A 23,086-nucleotide genomic window follows, 5' to 3' on the forward strand; every position below is an offset into this window, starting at 1 on the left:
TGCAAACACAGGGACTGAGAACCTGATTGTCTCCTAATCACAAGCACAAAATCCACTTGTTTTCAGTGGCTTGAACACAAATGACAAAGCCAACAGCCATGGAAGAAGATGACAAAATTAATCATAGACCTTGTCTCTTTTTATATTTGCCCCCACAAATTGCATGAGCCTTTTTTTTAAAATGATGACTTCAGGGCATGTTGCAAATTCATTTTATGGTCAGTTACCTTTCATCTATAAAATCATACAAAACATGCAATTATTTAGAATGAAATAATTGGTTTAATAATCATAAGCTTGAAAGGGAACTAGAATTAAAATTCAATCAGTGGTGTGAATTATCACCACCTGAAAACAGAAAGAATTCTACATTAGTTTTATTAATATGCATAGGAAAGTATATTGTTTAACTTGATACACTCATCTTGATAGACCCTTCACAGGCTTGAACTTCTCTTCATTAGGTAGCTGGGCATGATACAGGTTGAACACCCCTCAGTTCCAGGGCCTTGGCAAAATTAATCTCCAGTGGTTTGCCTGTGCCTTTGGTGAGCCTCAGAGATCGGATGCAACCTCGGAACCGAACGTTGGTGGTCAGGCCAAACTGATTGAGGCCATCTGAAGAGACAGAACAAGAGGGTTCGTCTCAGAAACCATGTGCACGCTAGACAAGCACTCTACCACCTGGATGACCCCTGGTCCCACCACCTACACGGGGTCCCCTATTGTCTTTAACTCCCAATCCCGGAGATCTGATGCCATTTTACACAGGAGCCCGGCATGCACATGGTCCACAGACACACATGAGGGCTGAATATCCATGCGCATAAAATAAAATTTAAAAGAGAAAAGCAAAGAGCAACCCTGGAAGGAGACACTGTCAGTCTCCTCTAATGTCTTTTGCTCTGTCAATGTGTGTGGAATTCCGCACTTTATTCTTGCTTTCTAGGCAGAAGGGAGGACAGACTGTTCCTTTCTAAACGGTTTGACAGATCACTCCAGGAGTCTATGATGTCCCAGTGCTCATGAAGGAGTGGTGGAGCCTCATTGCTCAGTGCGACACTCTTGTTCCTGGGCACTTCACTTGCTATATTTAATGTGTGTTTTTTTTTTTTTTTTTAAATACAGATTTATTGCTTGGGTTTTCTTTGTAATATAAATATATAAACTCTATAATAACCTACGTGGGAAATTAGCTACATGTACCTGGAGAATTCCAGAACTGGAGGAAATAAGTTCGACAGCATTATATAATTCCTCTGATATATTAAAAAAAAAAAAAAAACCCTACAATTCTGGCCTCAACTGCTGTTAAATGCTTTATATGTTTTATAAGGCAAATTCATTTCCTTTAGCTTTAGCCTCCCCTTGGATGAAACTTTGGGGGTGATTAGGAAAATTTTAGCCCCATGTGGTTCAAATAAATGTCCTCTCATTTTACAGACTGGAAAGTTTAGGTCAAGTGTTATTTGTGGGAGGACATTCTAGGGCTGGGAAGCAAGCACGCTTAAGTACACATTTTTGGACATGGTTATACAAATATAAATGTTTGAAACTGCAAGCATAAGGAGCAAAGGACATGCTTGCTGGAGCAGCCAGCACTTACCTGGGAAACCGCCAACAAAAACAGGGTCATTTGTGTCCGCTGATGTGGAGGCTGAGTTTGGGCTCTGAGCATCCACCTGGTTTCCATCTACCACAAGCTCAAGGTGGTTTTTGATCTTCTTGGCAGTCACTTTATGCCACTGTCCATTGCACATATGGCCTGGGATCCCAGCATCATAGACCGCAGTGAATCGGCCAGCGCCATTATCCACATGGAACATAAGCTAAGAAAGTAGGAACATGAGCAGTCACAGGTGGCTTTGGTAGAGGAGAGCTCCACAGCCCACGCAGTGGAAATTAGAGTCTGGAGTGAACACAACTGGGGCCTATTTAACTTTTTTTTTTTCTTCTAAATCTGGACAAAAATCGAGTTTTGAGAAATATCTCAGTGAGTAAAGTGCTTGACACACACTTAAAACTACTTAGTTGATTGAGGTATTCCATTGTCCTTATTCATTCACCTGTGTATCCTTGCCTCTGAGTTCTTGGCTGTTTTACTCTGTTGTTCATGGGAAGGTTTGAGGAATAAGGGAAGGAGAGGGAGGCCAGGATGGTGTATTTTAGATTACCTTTTCTTTGCGGGAAATGCCAGCACCAAAGGGTGGAAATAATTGAAGCGTAGTTCTTGAGTAATCTTGAGAACTCATGTGAAAAAGTCAACATAAGGCAAGCAGATTGGGGCTCACTGGCCTGCCAAGCTACACAGCTTAATGTGCTCCAAACCAGCAACAGATAGCATCTCAGACAGCAAGGTGGATAGCTCTTCAGGGTAGCACTATGTTATTGTGTGCATGTGTGCCCATGTACATGTGTGCCTGCGGGTGTACATGCATACTCAAGCACACACACACACACACACACACACACACACACACACACACAGAGAGAGAGAGAGAGAGAGAGAGAGAGAGAGAGAGAGAGAGAAAGCTAACACATAAAATTAAAGCTTGAGACCCAGTGACAAACTATGTTTTTGCTCTTGGGTATTGCCAGCATTACTAGACAACTTGTGTGTTGTTGGTTCCCATTTCCAAAAAAAAAAAAAAAAACATTAAAGAGAATAAGAGAATTCAGCAATAGCAAAGAACCCAATCCCCACAAAAAGTTTCTACCATACATCTTTTTAGAGTGTTATGGCTCTTGGTGAATCTCACAAAACTTTCTTAGGAGATATTGCTTAAAGTAACTTGTTAATTGACTTACACATTTATTTTAAGGGATTGTTTTTAAATTTAAGCTTTTGATGTTCTAATTGTGTTTTTCTTTCTCCTTCATGGTTTTCATTTTATATACAGGATTAAGAGTTACATAAATTACTTTTTGGGGTAAGTTTCATGTCACAGGTGCCAAAGACCCGAGACAGAAGGCCAGTTAAATTCCAAACAAGGAAGAACTTGATTAGAAGTTCTTGTTTAAATGAGAAAAATCTGTTTTTAGAAACATGGCAAGGTTCCTGAAATTCGAGACATCAGAATTCCTTTGAAGCTGATGAAGAAAAGGAACATGCTGAAATATATTAAAAACATTAGTCAGCTCAGCAATAGACTTGACAAGGTAGACGAAAGAAATATTTTGTTTAAAAAAGATTAATAAGGCTACGTGAAAAGTTTGCAAACTATATAGTAACATAAATACTAGAGTTTAGGACACTGAGTGGAGTTTGTTGAACTGACAGTTTGCATTTCTGAAGAACCTGGTGAAAAATGGCACTGCATAGTGGCATGTAAATAGTGAAAGGTCACAGTAAGCAAGGAAACTTTTAAAAGGTTATAATGAATGTAGACTTCCAAAATTCGACAAATCTATGACATTTCTTCTATCTGTTTATTTGTAACATCCTTTTTGCCTATAAGCTCCTGGATATTTTCTCTATGTGGTTTATGAGATGGTTTGAGGAACACAAAGGAGACAGAGGAAAGGAAGGTGTGTTTTAGACCACCCTGTCATGCTTCTTCTTGGGCAACACCAGCACCCCAAGGTGGGAAATAAAGGCACAGTGGAAGTCTTTATGTGTGAGTCAATTAGAAAATTTGTGAAGTTAGGTTATTGCTTGTACACAAACAAGTAATGCGGGTATCCATTTGCTTTTTAGAAAAGTATCTGGGTGCTCTTAAGTGAAAATTGGGATTGGTAGCCTCAGTGTCATAGGGAAGATGCTTGCCTGTTGTAAGAGGTAGGTTGATTTCAGATTTCCTGAGCCTTTTCCCTTTCCTCTGCACCAGCAGTTTTCTAGACTAGGTGCATAGAGAGAACAGATACCCTTGGAGCATTACTCTCAGAGCTGGGCATTCAAAACCACTAGGTCCACAATTGGTCAGCACAATTGGACTGACACTTGGACAATTGTGATAAAAGTGCACATGGATTGTGATGACCCAGAAGAATGGCAAGGTGGGATCTAGCTTTCTTGCAACGAAGACTCTGGCAAGACCCAAAAACAGAGCTGAGTGGAATGGCCAGTGTCATGATAGGATGAACTGTGTTTGGGCCTCAGACACTCACCTTCTCGTCAATCATTTCGATACCCATTCCATCCATCTTCTGACTGCTGATGCCCAGGAGAACTCCAGTGGGTCTTGTAGTACGAAATTCAAATTCTACAAGAAGGTCCAGTCCCACTTTGAACCCGCCAACTGGGGAAAAAGTATTGATTAGATTTTGGGGATAAATAATTGTAATCTGTAGTTCACCAACAGTGTACTTTACCGCTTCTGTTGTTTTGATTGCTGATGTGAGAGGGCCAAGAGTTTTACTCTTGAAAATGTCTAAGTGACTGGCACAATGTAGCTTTAGTCCTTGGGTAGCTGAATGAGTGAGCTCGTGCTAAGACAGAATCATTGAATAACCAAATGAGTGAGCACACACCAAGGACTCTAGAAGCCAGGTATGAGTATTTCAGAAGTCTGCTGGGTTGAGTAAAGCATTTCAATGACAACTCAGTAAAATTTTATCGAGACACTCAAAATGGCACTACAGCAATTGGAGAGTTTAAACAGTCCTACATATTTTATTAAATGAAGAGTTGCAAATATAATTTTTCATGGAAAGATTCGAGAGCATAATCTTTTCTATTTAACCCAGCCAATTCTTTTCTCTAGACTTTTTAATATTTCACTCAGAGATTTATTCAGCCTTTAAATAAGAATTTGAGATGTTTCACTTAGGAATAAAATGATTTCCTAAGATTAGTCAAGACTACATGAACTCCACAGAATATTAGGAAAGCACTCAGGAAAATCCTCTATTTACTGTGCAAGCAATAAATACAACGTGTGAGCACAACTGTCCCCAGTAAAGTGTGGTACTTGTTATGTGCTAGTTTTTTTGTTCTCCTGGGAATCTTGATGAGTTTGCACAGGAGAGGGTTGATGGATTTTAAGCGTATTTTTCAAGTAAAGGACAGAAGGAGCTGAATTATTCCGGAAAGCAAAACAGCAAGAGAGAAGTAAAAGGAAGAAAGGAATGATGTAAGGTGCTGCAACGGAAGATAGAGGCAGTGAGGAGGCCAATAAACTGTCTAGCAACTGTGTGGCTGGAAAGCGTTTAAGAACGGGGATATTGAACTTGTTATGGTTTCCACAGAAGTAACCTGTAGCTCTGTCCACCCAAGTCTTATGTGAATTGTCTGCTTTGAGTTGAAGTGATAGGAGGAGTTGTTGGAACTAGGAGAAGTGACTGCTTCTTTTCTTTTTTGGTTCAGTTTGATCCAGTTCCAAGAATAGGTAGGAGGATGACAAGTCAATCCATTAGCTACAGATGTTAAAGCTTGGCACCAAACCTGGCTAAGGGAATGGTATGGCAGCCACTTGTGACTTTGCAGAAATCTTGAGAAGCATTTTGACTTTCATAGCACATGTCTTTTGAGGTCCATCATTTCCTCCAGTATTTTCATACCTGACATATCCCCTCTTTTTTGGAATTCTGCTTCTAGTGAGGTGGAGTTTCCTCCCTAGACCATGTTGGAGCATTCTAATATCCACTCCCACAATGTCTTCATGAAGTGTTCAACTCATATAATAAAGCTTTGTTCACATGTCTGTTCTTCAGAAAACCCTTCCTGACTCCCAAAAAAATCTAGTCCTTCTTGTAAATCTGCAGAACACTGTGCATCTTTTACATTGCTTAAAAATTATTTTTCTTTTCCTTCTTGTGATTTTTCAGAAAACTGAATTTTTATTATTGATAATATACTTTTAAAGGCACGAATTATATCTCATTTACCCATTTTCTATCCTTGGCATTCATATATTATGTGTTCCTTATTTTTCTCCTAATGAACAAAATATGTGTTATTCAAATACTATTATACTAACTAATGTAAGGGGTTTTATGTAAATAGAGATTAGTTCTATTTTTGATTACAATGTGCTGTTCAATTTCAGTAATACTTAAATTAATACTTAATTTATTAATTAATTACTTATTAATTAATTAATTAATTAATAAATTAATACTTAAAGCCAGACAAAATAACATATGCCAATGACAAAGAGGTATTGCTGTGTGTGTGTGTGTGTGTGTGTGTGTGTGTGTGTGTGTGTATGTATGTATGTGAGTGTTTGAGTGTGTATGTGAATGTGTGTGAGTGTGTATGTGAATCTGTGTGAGTGTGTGTGTGTGTGTGTGTGTGTTTGTGATGAAACTTAACTTTCTGCCCCTTGGCATAGGAAAGAAGTCAGTGCTTATACAATGTGAATATTCAAAGCAGAAAGAATGTGGAAGTACCTCACCTGTTTTGGCAAAACCTGTTCCATCAAAGTAAGTTCCCCTCTGAGTGTTTGCAAAGCACGTCCCCACATGGAAACTGGAAGTCGGCTGGTCCAGGTTAACAGGGGCCTGCTCCATTCGAAGATTCCTAACACAGCCATCAAGACTTTAGGTCACCTGAGAAGTCGGGTCAGAGGAAATAGATGCCAAATTTAGCAATGTTTTGCCTCTATGTGTAGTCAGTCACCTGAGGGGTATACCATGCACTGCCATTAACCAGTTGTCCTAGAACATACCTCAGAGCTGTTTGTGTCTGGATTTCTGTACCCCAGACTTGACACCAAAATCTAACACTGAACTTGTCCATTGGGATATATCTAGCCAGGACTACAAGAACCTGGTAATCTAAGGACTGGGTCACACTATGTGACCGTTGACTTGACTGAGCTGTGAGCTCCATGTGAGCATGGTAATATTTGATTAGTCTTTTATATTACCGATTTCATGTTTCAATTTCTCAACCTTACTATCAATGCATTCTGTTGTGGTCTATGTTTCCATTTCTACTAAAACAGTTTCAATCAGGTCTACCTTTTTTTACAAAAAACCAAAAACCAAAAACCAAAACCAAAAAAAAAAAAAAAAAAAAAACAATGTGGTCCCCCCACAGAAAATATATACACGAAATGTGAAATTTTGTATAAAATATTTTAGAGATGATGGAATTTAGAACTAACTTAATCCTATGCTCTGATCCACTCTAGTCCATTGGGTTTAGAAATTTGAGTTGATCATTTTTTGTTATCATCACTCCAGACTCTTAATTTTGATGGGAGAAGTCTGTCACACTTGTCTGTAGTGCAGTCACCAAAAACCCTAATCCCCACTTCTCAGAATTGTGCTTTTCAAAGTAAGCTAGGACACAAGCTTAGTTTACAAAACTTAACTGGCAAATATTAACTTGCATGATCATTAAGCTTTTAAATTCTAAAGTCAAAATTTGGTAGCTACTCTTTGAATTGTGCATCTCTTAAGAGTTCTAAAAGGACAATGTGAATATCAAGACTTTCATTTTCCTTGTTGCCCGTGTTTTTCCAAACATCTTCATGTATTACCTCCTTTAATCTTTATAGAATCGCTATTTTGTTGATATTATCATTGCCATATTTTGAAAATAGAGAGCTCATTTAAGAAAAGAGAAATGATTTGCTTAAGGTCTTAGAGCTGGTGAGAATATCTAGCTAAGTAGATACTCAAACCAAGGATGTTGGACACCAGGGCCCACTTCAGTGTTTTGTGGTAATATCTCTCATAGTCAATGCTCCCTGAACACCTCTTCCCTTTCTCTAATAAGATGTTTTCCCATATACCAGTAAGTAATCATGAGATGTCGGGCCTCAGAATTAAAAAAAAAAAAAATACATGCAAAAGTCACTAACTCAATCAAATAAGCAACAAGGAATTACAGACTTACTGGACCAATTCTGCGTGTGGTATAGTTGATTGGCAACCCACCAACATACAGCATCCCCACAACATCCAGGATATCAGCTTTCTTGGGACTGATGGTTTGGTTGGAGGCATCATCTACATAAAGAGTTCCTTCTTGCTTTACTCTTATAATCTTAATCTACAAAAGTAAGGAGTCATTATCATTAATGATCATTTTGAACAGAAGTACAAGACATTAGAACTTTCCTGGGGAGTCTCCATGTGATCTCAGGAGGAGAGGACGTGTGAGTCTGGCGTTCTTGGTAAGATTAGACTATGTAGAAATACATATATTAGTAATTATGGGTCAATAAGAAGCTCTAGACATTGGCCAACAGCATTATAATTAATACAGAGTCTCTCTGTGTTATTTGGGGCTAAAACAGCTGTGGGACCAGTCTGGTGGGAAAGTGCATGTAACAAAATGGTGCCCACAGCTGGGTACTAAGATCTTTCACTTAAAACTTGACAAAAGCTTAAAGGGGCACTTTAGAAACAAAAGAACTGAGACAAGCAAGGCCTCTTGATAGCAACATTGTTTTCTGGTGGGCTCTGTTTTGCTAGAAACAGGCAGGGACTCTTGCACCTCATTTAAGGGAGATTTCCTGACTTGGCAAACAAACGAAAACTCAGGGTTCTTTAAAGATGCCCTACTAATAATTGAATGGTGTGTATGAGCAGCTGGCATTAGCAGTGACCACATCTCCAAGCCAGCATCATTCTTCTTGACAGCAGCATAGACCAAGGAGGTGAGCACAGCTCTCAGTGTTGGTGGTAAACAAACCCCCGCCCAGAGGCAAGCAGATCTCTGTGATTTCAAGGCCAGCCTGATGTATAGAGTAAGTTCAAGGGCAGCCAAAGTTACACAGAAAAACCCTGTCTTATAAAAGGAAAAATATAAAAGTAAATGAAGTAGAGTTATAATAAACAAACAAACAAACAAACAAACAAACATATCATGTAAAGGTGGAAAATACACAGAGTCTGGATCCTGTATGCCATTGTGTTGTCTTTGAATTGTTTGACTGCTGAGGAAATAGCAACAACTGCTAAAAGAAATGTTGCTGGATCAATCCAACTTTGACTTCAAAAGTTAAGTCCAAGGATAGGTTACTGGGGAAAAGAATTTCTATTTTTGTTTCCACAGAAAATGCAAAGCTGTGGATTCCTTGCAAACTAACATGATTTGATCAAGCAAGACCCCCTGAAGCAGTGCCCCAATTGATCCAACATCCAAAACAGCTGGGACAAGGCAGGCTTGCAGACCACTACAGCCAGGATTTCTGGGTCTCCTTAGGATCCCAAGATATATTTGAAATGGACCGTCTTCAAACTTTTCAAAGACCTTCAGAAAATAGCATTTAAAATGGGTTAGTGTTTTTCTTGACAATGAGACATAACTGCTCCTGGCAATACCACCTGTATCACAAAGGAAGATGGATATCGAAGAAATTCATTATGGAGTTTACTTCCATTATGGCAAGACTAATCATTTAGACAAGAAACTGCTCTTGTATGGACTGTTTGACTTTATGCTGTATACATTTGACATGCAGGACCAACAGAAAAGTAACTGCTGAAACAAGATGGACATTGCTGTAGGATTCCTGCTTCATGGAAGACTCTGTAAGACAGTGTGCAGAACACAGAGAAAAGTGACTGACAACTGCCAACATAGGTGGACAGTTTAAAGTTTCCTGCTTTGCTAAGGAGTCTGCCAGACACACTATGGCTGGCCTATAGGCCAAAAATGGAACACTATAGAAGAACTTCGGGTGACTGACCAGGCAGCGAGTTGTCTCTGTCATTTCGAGAGTTCATATACTATCCTTCTGTGGTCTTTGATGGAGTTGAAGATAGATAGACATGTTTATAGTTTTCCTTAGATAGGATTAAATATAAGTTACATATAATATTTTAGACTCACAAAGATAGGATAAATGATAAAATATTTTCTTTAATTCCTGATAATGTTAGTGGACCTAATATTGTTAAGTATAGTTCTTATTTGATAGCTGTTTTGTTACATATTTTACTACGTTAAAATTAAAGCCCTTCTTTTTATTTAGACAGAAAAGAGGAGATGATGGGAGATGCTATTATGTAAATATGTTCTCTTATTGGTTAATGAATAAATCACTGTTGGCCAATAGGGAACCAAGATAGGAGGGACTAGGACATGAGGAGGATTCTGAGAAACATGGGATGGAGTTGCAATGTGATATTGGGAAGAGAGGACGCATGAGTCTGGTGTTCCCAGTAAGATAAGACCATGCAGAAATGCATATATTAGTAATTATGGGTTAACAATTTAGACAGAGGTAGCCAATAAGAAATGCCAGTAACCAGCCAACAATTTCATAATTAAAAAAGAGAAAACTTTCCTGGTATTTCTAAGGGAAAATGATAGCACATACAAGTGAAAGTAAATATGTTTTCAAGGAACATATCAAATGTTGTCTTTGAATACAATTTTTCTCCCCCCCCCCTAGCATCAGTACGATAGGCATGCACCATTGCACTCACTTTCCATGGCTACTTTTGGCAGAGTGTTTATTTGGATGAGCAAAGTCTGGGATCCTAATATAACTTCATGCATGCTTATTCAGATCTCCTTGTGAAAAATTATAGGAAGGAAGATCGGGGAAAAGGGGGAGGGGGGAAAGAAAAAAAAATCTCATAGCTTCTTTCCAGGGTAACAAGCTGATTGACCTGCTGTTTGTATTGTAATTCTATTTTCTTCTGCTTTTTGGCTCTCTCTCTGTCATAACAAGCTAAAGCAGGTTAATACACGAAATCCGACATCTAATAATGCTTCACTCTGAAAATTAAACATTTTATTGGTCTACCTAGGGAAACTTTACTTAATAGGCTATCACAGGTGCAGAGACAAATTTTGAGGTTTTGTTTTAATCAAGCCACATATTATCTACTTGCAGCCAAGCCAAAGAGGAGGAGGTTGGCAAACAAGCCTTCTGTGCCTACAATAGCACCAGTTTCTGGGTATAAGGCCAACGTTTAAAGTTGCAAATGACTGTTGGTGAAAATGGTACCTCGGGGCCCCTTAACCTTGGTATTGCAGAGATTTCTAATCTCTAGATTTTTAGGTCAAAATGTGCTAGGGAAAGGGTACATCTTAGGGCCATCTTAACATAGTCAACTTTTACTTTGGTAGAGAGGAATTCACAGTCTTGCAATAAACAGTATTTCTCTAAGCTGAAAACAAAAGCATCATAATGAATACACCCAGTTGTCCTCTGATTCCCACTTAAACCAGTGAAACCATCTTCAAATGCCTGGTTCTGCTTTGTGGACAGATGCTTGGGAACCATGGTGATATAGCAACGATAGGACTCTATGGTACTATAATCAGCTCAGATGGTGAAGCAGAAATCTACTCAGGTCTAAACACATTTTCAAGCCCCTGGCCATTGTAGGCACCACTGGCCATTCCTTCAGTCCCTGCCACATCTTTGTAATTCTAGATCTAGGGTCCGAGTTGGCAAAGTAGTACTGGCAGAAGAAGGTCCAGGCTGTCTCTGGGATCCTTCTTAGGATGCCACGCAACCCCAGACTGTTACCTTGTGCCACTGGCCATCGTTGATTCTGGTGGGAATCATGGTGCTAGTGTTGCCGCTTCCCAAGTCATAACTGAAGTAGGGGAATCCATTTCTCAGTTGAACAGTAGCAAAATCAGCATGATTGATCCGAGCCATGTAAAAGAGCAAGCCTGATTCGGCTTCGGTTCGCACTTCCAGCTCAATTGTGAGGCTGTGAAATACAAATGTGGAAAGAAACAGAAAACCGGGAGCGCTGTCAGGTTAGGAAAAAGTGGTAGCATATGAGAGGTGCACTTTGATGAAGGATATGAGATCTGTAACAGGAGGATTTATAGAGTTATGAATCTCCTGCATAGGAGCTCAAAGCAAACTGATTTTTTTTTTCCTCTACATTCCTCGGTGGATTAAAAACAAACAAACCCCAACACAAGAGATTTACATGTAGCTGATTAGGTTTGATTAAATGTGAACAGTCAGTGCTTCACTGATGAGTTGCTGTGTCATATTTTAGAATAATACATACCGGTTTTTAACTTTGGTGTCATCAAAGGCAATAGCGATGTGGCTGTTTTTGGAAAGCCCAAACTGCTTGGTCCCTGCCAGAAATGCTGGTTCTGTTTCTGCAACACAAGGGCCCTGGGAAATAACCAAGGACAGGAGATGACATCACAGCCTTTTGCAAACAGGCGATGCTGCAGTCTGCTTGCTCCTATGTATTCCCTTCATGACTTTGAACAATGCAGAATTCCTCAAGAAGAAAACCCAGCTCTTACTCATCTCTGCAATTGGCAGCACAGGCAGGTGCTTCTTATGTGCTTAGTGAATTTGAACTAGTTTTCCTCAACAGATTCTGGCATTGCTAAAGGAACGTGTTAAAAAAAAAAAAAAAAACACACACACAAAAACAGTGAATCCATACACTCGTAGTTTCCTTACTCTCTAAGGAAAACATGGTGGCTATTTCTGGGGAAATTGCGATTGCTTTTCCATATTTACTTTACTGATGGGGAGTTTTGTTTTTAGAAGATGGAACAGGGAGATTGTGGGATTATAAGAGTAGAAAAATGTTCTCCTTCTTGTCCTTCCATTTCCATTTCCCACCGTAGTAATTTTTTCTCTCTAAAACTATCAGTCTACTAGAAGGTTGCTGTAAATGCAGAATTTCAAGATGGTGTATCTAAACCTGCAAGTCAGCCCATTCAGGTCCTTAGCCAGTTGCTAGGCAACCAGCACGAGAGGTTTTTTTTTTTTTTTTTTTTTTTTTTAGTTTTTTTTTTTAATGCAACCCACCATACACCGTTTCCACCACTGCTGTTCAAAGATCAGCTTCCTAAGATGCTTAGGAGGGGCTGCTAGGTAGACAGATGTGCAGTTACTCACTTTAATGCTATGCTGTCACCACTTAGAAATTCATAATAATTTCAGATGAAGGGGCCCTGCATTTCCCCTTTGCACACAGCCTCACCAATTGTATAGCCAACCCAGGTGACTTGGACAAAACACACGGCTCAGGAAACAAGGTACCTCAAGAGACAAAGGCACACGTCTTCTCCTTGTTTGGTCTCTATTTTCACAGGCTGACTTGATGTGCAGGTGGCAGGCTATTCGAGTACTCATAACAATAACACATGCACACATCTTTGTCTCAGATCTGAGATTAATAGCTATGAAAGGGCAGCCAACGCTGACTAAGCAGAGCCTCCTAAACAGTCCAGGTCGGGCTTTTGATGAGGGGCGTTCTTCTCCAGCAGAGTGTTTCTTTCAGACATGACTCATCAGCACCTAGGACATCTTGATGCTTGAAAAAAGCCTCATTCTCTTTTCTCTTGCACTTAGTCAAAGGTGCTGTTATGCCACAGCAGGTAAAGGGGCTTAAAAGTGTTTTGAAAGCTATAAAATTAGTCTTTATGGAGGTAGTTCCTTTCTTGCCTCCCAGGAGATGGTCAGTTATGAAGAGAAGACTGGCCAAAATTCATAACAGCTATGCAAAAGCCCAGTGGGTAGAAGGGAATAGTTCTATTCACAACACCCAGCAGTACCTTCCCTATTGCATGGCCAACAAAGAAAGCCCAGATGGAAAGCCTTCATGGCTTAATGCCCTGTCCCACAAAGGCTACGAATAGAACATGGATCATTTGTCAGGCTTTTGGGGTATTTCCTGTACAGAGTACCTTCTCAGCAAACATCGTACATGTCCTTAGAGTTCTCTGAGAGAATCTGTATGTTGCGAGTTCTTGGGAACAGGATTTTCCCCCCAAAATCTCTAAACTTTTAGCTCTGAAAACAGACATTGAAAAAGCCAGTTGATGCCAAGAGATGAGGAACCAATAAGGCACAGCCTGTAGGAATTTTTCTGTTACCATTGCTGTGGCTGCTTTTCTATTCACCAAAGAATATGTTAACGCCAAATAATGCTGTAATGTGCCATTTTCTAATATGGCTCTTTGAAGGGTCAGCATGGCTTGTAAAGATTGGGTGTGGTAGATTGGCCAGGTGTGTGACAGATCCTCAGTGGAGGGGCGGTGCCACTGACCTTAAACATATTGTCAACATTTCTAGGCAGTCATTTTAGAAACTCACTCAGTTGGAAGGATTTAGTCCAGGTCCTTGATTCTGTCATCATTTCACAGCGCAACTGCTTATGCAAGAGGAGAATGCTCTAAGAGGCCAGCTTCACCTCTGTATATAAGCGGGGATCTCAGAGTCAGGAAGAGTAGCAACAGAGTCCTCAGACTGCTCAAAGCCATAACAGAGAGTGGGAACAAGCTCGCTCTCTAACAGGCCACCCTCATTATAGCCACAATGGCAGATTCTCACCACCAATTGCTAACAGGACGCATACCCTGTACATCACTTCTGCAAAATATTGATAATTTATCTGTCTCCCTTAAGAAAACTGGTCCTTGACAAAGGATAGAAGTGTGAACATAGTGGACTATCTGACTATGTATCTACCTTGGTTAGGCCTTAACTGTTAAAAAACAACAACAAAAAACCCTCTTCCAATAAAATATTTCCCTACAAATCTACACCTCTCAATCTACACACTGCCCAATCACCATCACCTGGGGGATCTGATGATGGGACTGGTCCAGAGTCTACTCCAGAGCCTTGCCTGCTTCCTTCCTGCTCTTGGACAGAGGGTAGAATTACTCACTGCAGCTTCAGCTTATCTTCCTTTTTGAACCTTCTAAGCGGGGACTACCTGATAGCAACTAGAAAATGGTACTTCTCACAGCATGACACCATCTTGTCAGCAATGACGTTTTCGAGCCAGTCCTCTATAGAAACCTAAACTAAGCAAGAGAGGTTGGAGAAATGGGCAAAACGTAGTTTTCATTTTTTTATCTTACTCCTCTCAGCTGGCGAGGCCCGAGAAATGCCTTTCCCTGTGTTGTGAAAACACCGATGTCTGAAACATGTTAAAACAACAACAATAATAACAATAATTCAAAAATCAACCTCAATAGAGGCTCATCAATCTCAGCATGTTACACTTCTGCCACCTGGTGGATATACATCATAATACATGTAATACACGGGGGAAGGTGGTAAAGGACAAATTGATTAGTCTCTGCCTTGCAGGTGACAATTCTTAGGCACACAGGGATGTGGGGAGCCTAATGGAGCAGTGTATTTGTTGATGAGGGCCTGAAGTGGTTCGGAAGAGTTCTGAGGGAAGCCATGTTTCCTGGAGACACAGTCACAAGGCTAGAGGTAGTTGTCCCTGAAAACCCTCCCACAGTTACATTTCAAGTCAGAATAAAGCAGTGGTCAATTCCAATTCCTGATGCAAAGTTGACACTTGGAGATAAGTGATAAAATCCAAGGCACCATGTGGTTTCTTGGTAAGCTTACTTTGACTTCAGATAGCTGTAGAGCCGAGATTTAGACTGTGTTTATCAAAACCGGCAGCAAATGATGACTCATGCTAAAAATTGTGCAATTTTCTTCCTTCATGAGTCAATGATCCCACTAATAAGTGTGGGCTAAAATCCCATCTGATGCTTGCTCTTGATAATCTTTGTGAGTGAATGCTAAATAGGTACTTTTCTAGAACCGACTTCATTGTTCTGACGGGTACAATGCCTGCTGCTGTGTTTGTTGAGGCTCTGAGTCACGTGACCACCTTTTATATGAGCTCTTTGGTGGGAACGGGGCCTCTGCAGTGATATGCCTTAAGACAGATTCTGGGGAGTGTGGAGAATTTTTCCCCCCTTTAAATACATGTCAGTGCCCAATTGATTTATCCTATGCCGTTGTCTGTACATAGCTTTCAAAGTTGTAGCACTGATGTTGCTACAGGAATCACTTTCTATTGCTTTTCGGCTCACTTCTCTTCAGCTCCCAAAGAAACCTTATCAGAACTCTTCATTTCTACCAAAACTCAGAAGTGCTACATTCAACTCTCCAGCAAGAGTCGAATAAAAGAAATGCAGCCAACGTGTTGTATGCCAATCCTCATGGGCCATGTTTTTCAGGAAGGCTTGGAATCAACAGGGCAGACATTTGCCCTGTTTGAACACATCATTACATATCTGCGTCAATAAGCCCAGTTGCTTATCTATCCCATCCCTGTCATTCTAGATGAGAAATATCCACAAATATAACACACAGGGATGTGTCTCTCCCCCCCCCCCGATATTAATGGGCTAAATAATAGGAGAAAATGTACTCGGGACTGCTAGGCTCTGGCACTGTAAAATGAGATAACTTGCAGGAAATATTGTCCAATTTAGGATGGCTGACCATGTGGTAACCACAGGCTTGACATCTCCATCTCACAGGGCATGGCTTTCCCAGGATACTTTTCTATTAGCCTGAAGCCTAGTGGATGTTTTCTTTTTACTCTAAGTGGCTGGTGAAGGGAATAAGGAAGATAAAGATGGGCAGGAAGGATAGGGGTCCCTGTCAGTTAGTAAATATGAAGCTTCTAGATAGTAGTTCCTGCTTAGGAGATTAACCTGCAATGATTTTTAAAAAATGTAAACTCAGAAATGTTGAGAATTAAAAATGGCTAGAAACAAGACCAAAAGGCATTTCATGATTGAGGTTGAAATTGCTTACCAATAGAACACTCATCAGCACCGAGGGCTTCTAGCACTTACATTTACCTTGGAAGGGTGAAAGGTTAGACCAACTAGTTCTCACAGAAGGATTCAGAGCATTACCAGGCTAGAGCTTGCTCTTGGTATTTCACAGAGTATGTAATTCCACACATAATGACCATCAAAGTGAGGTTTACTATAAATTTATTACTTCCCACTCATAGAGGACATCACCTGCACACTTCACTGAGCAATATCAGGTGGCCTGTCTGTTCCTCCCTGGTTAGCCATGATGACATCAATCTTACATTGATTGGGCTGCTTGATAAATATATTTTATAAAATAAATTACCAAGTTACTAACTTTTAGTCATGTCTAAAAAGAAGACTTTGTTTTCCAAAAAAGGAAAGAAATAAATCAAATTAAAATGGATAACACCTATCATATGAAGCAGGAGTTCAATCTCTAGAATATAGTTTTGGTTGGTATGGTGGCACATGCCTGTAACTCCAACTTGTGTGAAGCAGAGTTAGGTGGATCTCTGTGAGTTTGAGGCTAGCCTGGTCTATATAGCGAGACCCTATTTTAAAACAAAACAACAAAACAAAACCATGAAGTTGGAAAGTCCTAAAGCAATTCTGCACTTACAGTCCCAAATGGTTATAATATGTAAGAGGAGTAATATCAGGTGGAGTTCAAGTCTCTGTCATTTGTGTGTATAATCTGAGACTACACTAACTTCTCTCATGGGGGTCTCTTAAGAGTAGGATTTCTGATTTCTATTTTTGTTTCCACAGAAAATGAAAAGCTGTGGATTCCTTCCAGACTAATGTGGTTTGATCAAGCCAGACCGCCTGAAACAGAGTACCAGGTGATCCTACATTCAAAACAGCTGGACAAAGCAGCCTTACAGACTACAGCCATGATTTCTGCATCTTCATAGAACCCCCCATGATAGCGCCCCTTACCAGCAGGAAGTAGTTTGGAAAGAACGACGCCCAAATTCCCAAATATTGTCTATAAATGTTTGTTTTCATTTAAATGGACTTGGATAGATATAGATATAGATATAGATATAGATATAGATATAGATATAGAGATAGATAGATGGTAGGATTTCTGTGCTGAGGTGGATTTGAAGTTAGGAATACTTGTTGCTCTTACAGAGGATCCTATGTTCAGTTCCTAGCACCTACAGGAAGGCTCATATCCCCAGTTCTAAAGGACCCAGTACCTTTTTTTTTTTTTTGAACTTTGTGTATATTGTGTGGTACACACTCATACATGCAGGCAAATACTCATACACTTTTAAAAAGCAAATACTTTATAAAGGACTTGGGAGTTCCAAGATCTTTTCTACCCATGATGCAGTTCTTTCTTGATCTACAAGTCAGGCTGTTCTTCAAGCGCTTAGCATCACTCTTATCTACTAAGTAAGTGCAGTGTTGTGATTTTGAAAAACTGAAAGTATTTTGCTGAGAGAAAATGAAAATCGAGTTAGTATAAAAGGGTCCATGAAAACTCATTTGTAAAAATTTCGATGTTTCTGAAAAATGCTCTTCAGAAAGCAGAGCAGTGTGCTTGAGGGACCCTTTACAGGAATGTTCGAGAGCCAAATGGGTGTCATAATGAAGAGAAACACAAGGGGACGCTAGGTTCTGGCACTGTGACAAGTGAGATAACACGTGGCAAATGCTTTGTAACTTTAGATGGCTGACAATGTATTAACCACAGATTGGGATATCCATTTCACAAGGAAAAATTAGGGACTCTGTAGAGACTACAATCTTCTCAACCCAAACAAACCAACACAGAAAGATAAAGACATGCTGATGAGAATGTCCAAGAGGTTTTGCTTGACCAAATATAATAACTAGTTAGGAGGCATCTTGTTGACATATCTGTTGGAAGCATTCATGTAGCACTGGTACCTACCCCAGGGGGAAATCACCCTACTTTCCCATGGGCCTCTTGTTTATGGGTGACTCTAGGCATTTCTTTTTGTAAAGACTGAAATAACAATACTTGTAATAATATATATATATAAATGAAAATAAACGAATATCTTATAAAAATAAAATCCCTTCATGTACATTTTGAGGCAAAAAATACCCCAATTTTGAAAGTTCTACATACATCATGCCTTTGATTATTACATCTTCACAAGAATTTAGATTATAATACATTCATTATTGCAATTCTTTCATTATAATATAATAATATATATCATTATAATATAATAAAAATATATTTTGTTATTTCATTTTAATAACTCTAGTAGTGTAAGGCTCATTTTTCAGAAGCTTAAATGCTGATTGTAGTAGGTAATCAATTTTTTCTGAATTGTGGCTATTTGGCCTGCCATGTAATAAGAATTTCCTGTGTCAAGGAACCAGTTAAAGAATAAGCTAAAGAAGAGCATGCTTTCTTTAGCTTTTCAATATATTTATTTAAGCCCATACACAATACAGGCTTAATTAATCATAGGCCACAACTGTGATCAATGCCTGTGGTCCTGAGTGCAGTGAGATGAACCATCTCTGATGTAATTGTGAGACTGTAAGCTGTAGTAAATTCTTCCCCCATCTATCGGCTTCATACTTTCCTACTAGAAAACTAATACAATAATGGGGGAGGATAAAAGGCTTTCATTGTCAGATGTACTTGGTTGCTTATAGTTTCTAAGTGGAAACTAGACCCCCCCTCCCCAGTAGCCCTCAATGGCTTTGCACTCATTAGGAGTCAGATTTTAGGGTCTGATCTGATGGATTTCAATCCCATCCAGGAACTGGTCAGTTGTTTGAGTGAACTCATACGTTACTTTAGAGAGCCAATTCTTATCTAATCGAAAGAAAATGGGATGCCAGTTTGTATTTCACAGAGATGTTATGAGACCTACACGTTGTATTGGATAGAATTAGTTTGACTAGAGGTGGGAACATAGTAAACATGAAAATAGCTAATAGGATCATTAGTATATGCTTAGCATACTTCAGGCAGTTAGAAGCTATCTTCTACATTTCCGATGGAATTTGACAGCTGTGCTGTTAATTGTCTCACTTTACAAGTTACGGACCTGGCCTTGATTGCTAGGCAACTTTCCCACATTCACTCAGATGGTTGGTTTAAGAGCTGGGATCCGGGCATGGTTGGGTGACTGGATCCAAAGATCTCACCAATGGAAGCCCAGCTCTTGTAATGTGTCATATTTTGTGTGATTCCCTCTGTGTGTGTATGTGTGTGTGTGTGTGTGCTACAGAATATCACATTAAATGCAGACATACATCTATGTGATATTTATAGACAGTTGTGATTATGTATTACCAGTTTTACAAGTTAAGATTCCAAATTAAGTGAGATTTGTGTGTAAAATCCAAAGGAACTGAACATGGGTGTAATTATCTCTGTGTATGGGTATTATAAATGGCTTTGAATCTGGATTCTGAAAACCTCTGTCCTCTTCAGTTTTTCAAAGGAAAACCAGTTCCAGTTTATGAACATCAAAATTAAAGGGAAAGGTATGAAGATAAAAGCAACCCAAAGAAGACGTGAGAGCCCAGGTTTCTATGGACAGGTTCTTGGTCCCCCAGTGCTAGTGATAGAGTCCACTGGATACCTTGAACATTTTCCATTCTGGAAATTATTTAAAAGAGAATTTTCAAAAGCAGTGTCTACGAGAACACTTACATGAGTCAGGGTGGGGGCAGGTGAAGGGAAGGCAGGGGCAGGCACTGGCTGAGGCAAGACAATGACTTCACTTGGAACTTCCTCTTCTTCCTTGGGCTTCTGATAGGCACAGCGGCCAATGTCAGCATTTTTGAAGGCTACAGGCCGTGCAAAGTCCATGGGGCTAATCAAACACAATCAAAATGAAAGGTTTTTTTTTTTTTTTTCATTGTCTTCTCCCTTAACAATTAAATCAGTCCCCGACTCTGACTTGAAATGGCCTGGGTAGAATCCCAATTATACATTAAAGGTATCATGGCCTCTTCCCTACTGTAGTTTTAGACAATATGGACACTACAGCGACCCTCAGGAGAAAGGACAGTCACTTACACAGAGTTAATAACAAGATTCCACACGCAGCCTTCAAAAGCAGGAATATTCCTGAGGGGAGAAGGCTGAAATTCCGGAGGAGCACCCCCGACGAAGAGCTTTTTCACCTCCATAGGCTGCTCTACCGTCAGGTTTTGAGTATGTCTTCTGTCTTCATCAACTTGAACAGTGAAGATGCTGATAAAACATTTAAAGGTAACAAATATCCAGCACAGTTAGAAACATCTCTTCTGCCACCTCTCATTCTCTGCTCCCAGAAATCTATTTGTTGGTTATGCTGTCATCATTATTATGTTTGAAAAGAGGTCTACCTTTGTATCTTAAGCTGGCTTTGAACTCATGATCCATGGCACGGCATGGCGTGTCCATGGCGCTCTGATCTCCCACAGCCTTTAGGACAGCCTAGATTAGATAATTAGGATCGCTATACTAAACAACTAACAAACACCATTGTTTCCTAGGGCTTTGTCTCATGCCTTACTCATTAATTTGTCCTGAAAGTTTATTGAAACTAGGCAAGCATGCAGCTGTGACACGCGTCTGTGATGCAGGTGGCAACACAGGTTTGCAGCCCAACACACATTCTGTGAGAACAGAGGCTGCGGGGCTGTATAGCAATGTCTAATCGGATAAGGATCTGGGAGTTGGCACAGCAAGGGGTTGCATTTTGTTTGGCTCTTTATGTCTTGGTTTGTGCTAGCTATTATCTTCTTGCTAGGGGACAAACCGTCCTCCTGAGAGCTTAGATTGCAGGAATCAACAGCAAACACTTACAGTACATCTTATAAAGAATGTAGCTGCTGGCGTCTGAATAGAAGAGGCAGGCCAGAACACCAAGCTAATTGTTCCTTGCAGTGATTTTCCTCAGTGGCTGTTTCATTAATTTCCCTAATTTGCTTATGAGTGATTACTTACACACTACCAATTGAGAACTGCATACTACTTATTCACAACAATCCTTGGATCCAGGGGCAAAGAACCAAGACACGGAGTTCTAATGATGAAAACAACCAAAGGCATTTTCTAGTTTTCTTTGTACAAGAAGCTTTGGAGCTTGGTCCTAACAGTAATCGCAATGTTCTTTGTCATTGTGGATGAACTGTAAATGGACTGTAGAGAACCTACTTCTTATCTGAAGACAAGACCTAAATGCCCAGATGGAAACTCGGCCTTCAAATGTCATATTACCTGATTTTGTTAACAGAGCAATGGAAAGGGGGGGGGGGGAAAGAGGGAGGGAGGGAAGGAGAGAGACAGAGGAATAATGGAGAGGGGGAAGGGCAGGGACATCAAGGTAAGCAAGCTGGAAACAATAAATTGAGACAAGTTAGGACTTGGACCTGGGGAGTGGATCCATTTTTGGACTAATTCCAACATAAGAAAATAGAACAAAATAAACATTGTTATGGCTCGAAATGTCACAGTTCAGGCTGTTCAAGGCCCAACTAAGACTTTGTTTCAGAAGGAAACTAGGGAGAACTTTGTTTTAAAAGAAAAGACCCTGAAAGAATATGTTAGCAAAACCCAGGAGGTTCAAGACACTGCCCACAGTGTTGGTGGTTTCTGAGAATGAGACAAGCACTAGTTTCTGGGTGTGTTTTCCCAAGGGTTTAGCTGGGCATTTAATCCACTACTAAGGCATGTTCATTGAGAGAAAATTCCTGATCTCGATTAGAGTGTTAAGGAACTAGGAGCTCTTCTCTTTCTAAGGTAGGTTCTCCACCCGCCCTGTTCACTGGAGAACACATCAACAGATCTTATTCTGTAGTAATGCTGCTGAAGGAATGTGGGCCTTTGGGAGGGCCAGACGAGAATTCAGTATTAATGTGTAGTCTTCCCAACAGCATGACCTTGGGCAAGTTATTTAATCATGCTTTGTTTCATTTTATTCATTTATAAAGGAGATTAAAAATAGCTACTCATAAAATAGTGGAATATATTAATTAAGAGATTGCCCCGAGGCAGTGGTACATAATAAGGTCAATGCTAGAAGACTACAGTTGATTTTTTTTTTGCATTTTACATTCAAGAAACATTAAATATAAATAATTGATTCAGTTCCTTTTGTTAGATAAGGACATTAACAATGTATCCATTCTGGTGTGGTAATTTGCTTTAATTTTATTATCTTTAAAGATTTGTTTTATTTTTAATTATGTGTATTATGTGTGTCTCTGTGTAGGTATATTCTAGTGTGAGTGCAGTTGCAGGGGTGTATGGAATGCAGAAGAGGGTGCTGGATACAAAGAGCTGGAGTAACAGATGGCTGTGAGCCATATGATATGGAAGCTGGGAAGCAAACACTGGTCCTCTATGAGAACAGTATATGCTCTTAACCACTGAGCCATCTTTCTACCATCTCATTTATAACTTTTGACTGATAGGTTACTTTACATAAAACACTATAGTAAATACTTAACCCTATTAATATTGTGATAACTTAACTAATATTTTCTTTTATATCAGTGGTGAGTCTCATAGTCTCATAAATACTTTATTTCTTATGCTCTGTTTCTTATTGATTTGCAAAATGGGTCCAATTATTTTCAAGTCATCAGTAATTGTGCATGTGCAGGAAGGTACTAACGGGAGTATTTGTAATTTACATGAAAAACAAA

At 39.7% G+C, this 23,086-nt stretch overlaps 1 protein-coding gene across 1 annotated transcript in view; it reads right to left on the reverse strand.

Moving 5' to 3' along the window:
* Positions 1–259: 259 nt before the first annotated feature.
* Positions 260–23,086, reverse strand: part of Lama2 (laminin subunit alpha 2) — a 564,428-nt gene continuing 541,601 nt past the window's right edge. Inside the window, 9 exon segments of the mRNA XM_051175465.1 lie at positions 260–618; positions 1,607–1,829; positions 4,108–4,238; positions 6,336–6,489; positions 7,787–7,942; positions 11,385–11,574; positions 11,887–11,999; positions 20,100–20,262; positions 20,469–20,645. Of these exon segments, the coding sequence (XP_051031422.1) occupies positions 461–618; positions 1,607–1,829; positions 4,108–4,238; positions 6,336–6,489; positions 7,787–7,942; positions 11,385–11,574; positions 11,887–11,999; positions 20,100–20,262; positions 20,469–20,645 (1,465 nt within the window). The 3' untranslated portion in view covers positions 260–460.

Source organism: Phodopus roborovskii, unplaced genomic scaffold, assembly GCF_943737965.1.
Source record: "Phodopus roborovskii unplaced genomic scaffold, PHOROB, whole genome shotgun sequence".
NCBI lineage: Eukaryota > Metazoa > Chordata > Mammalia > Rodentia > Cricetidae > Phodopus > Phodopus roborovskii.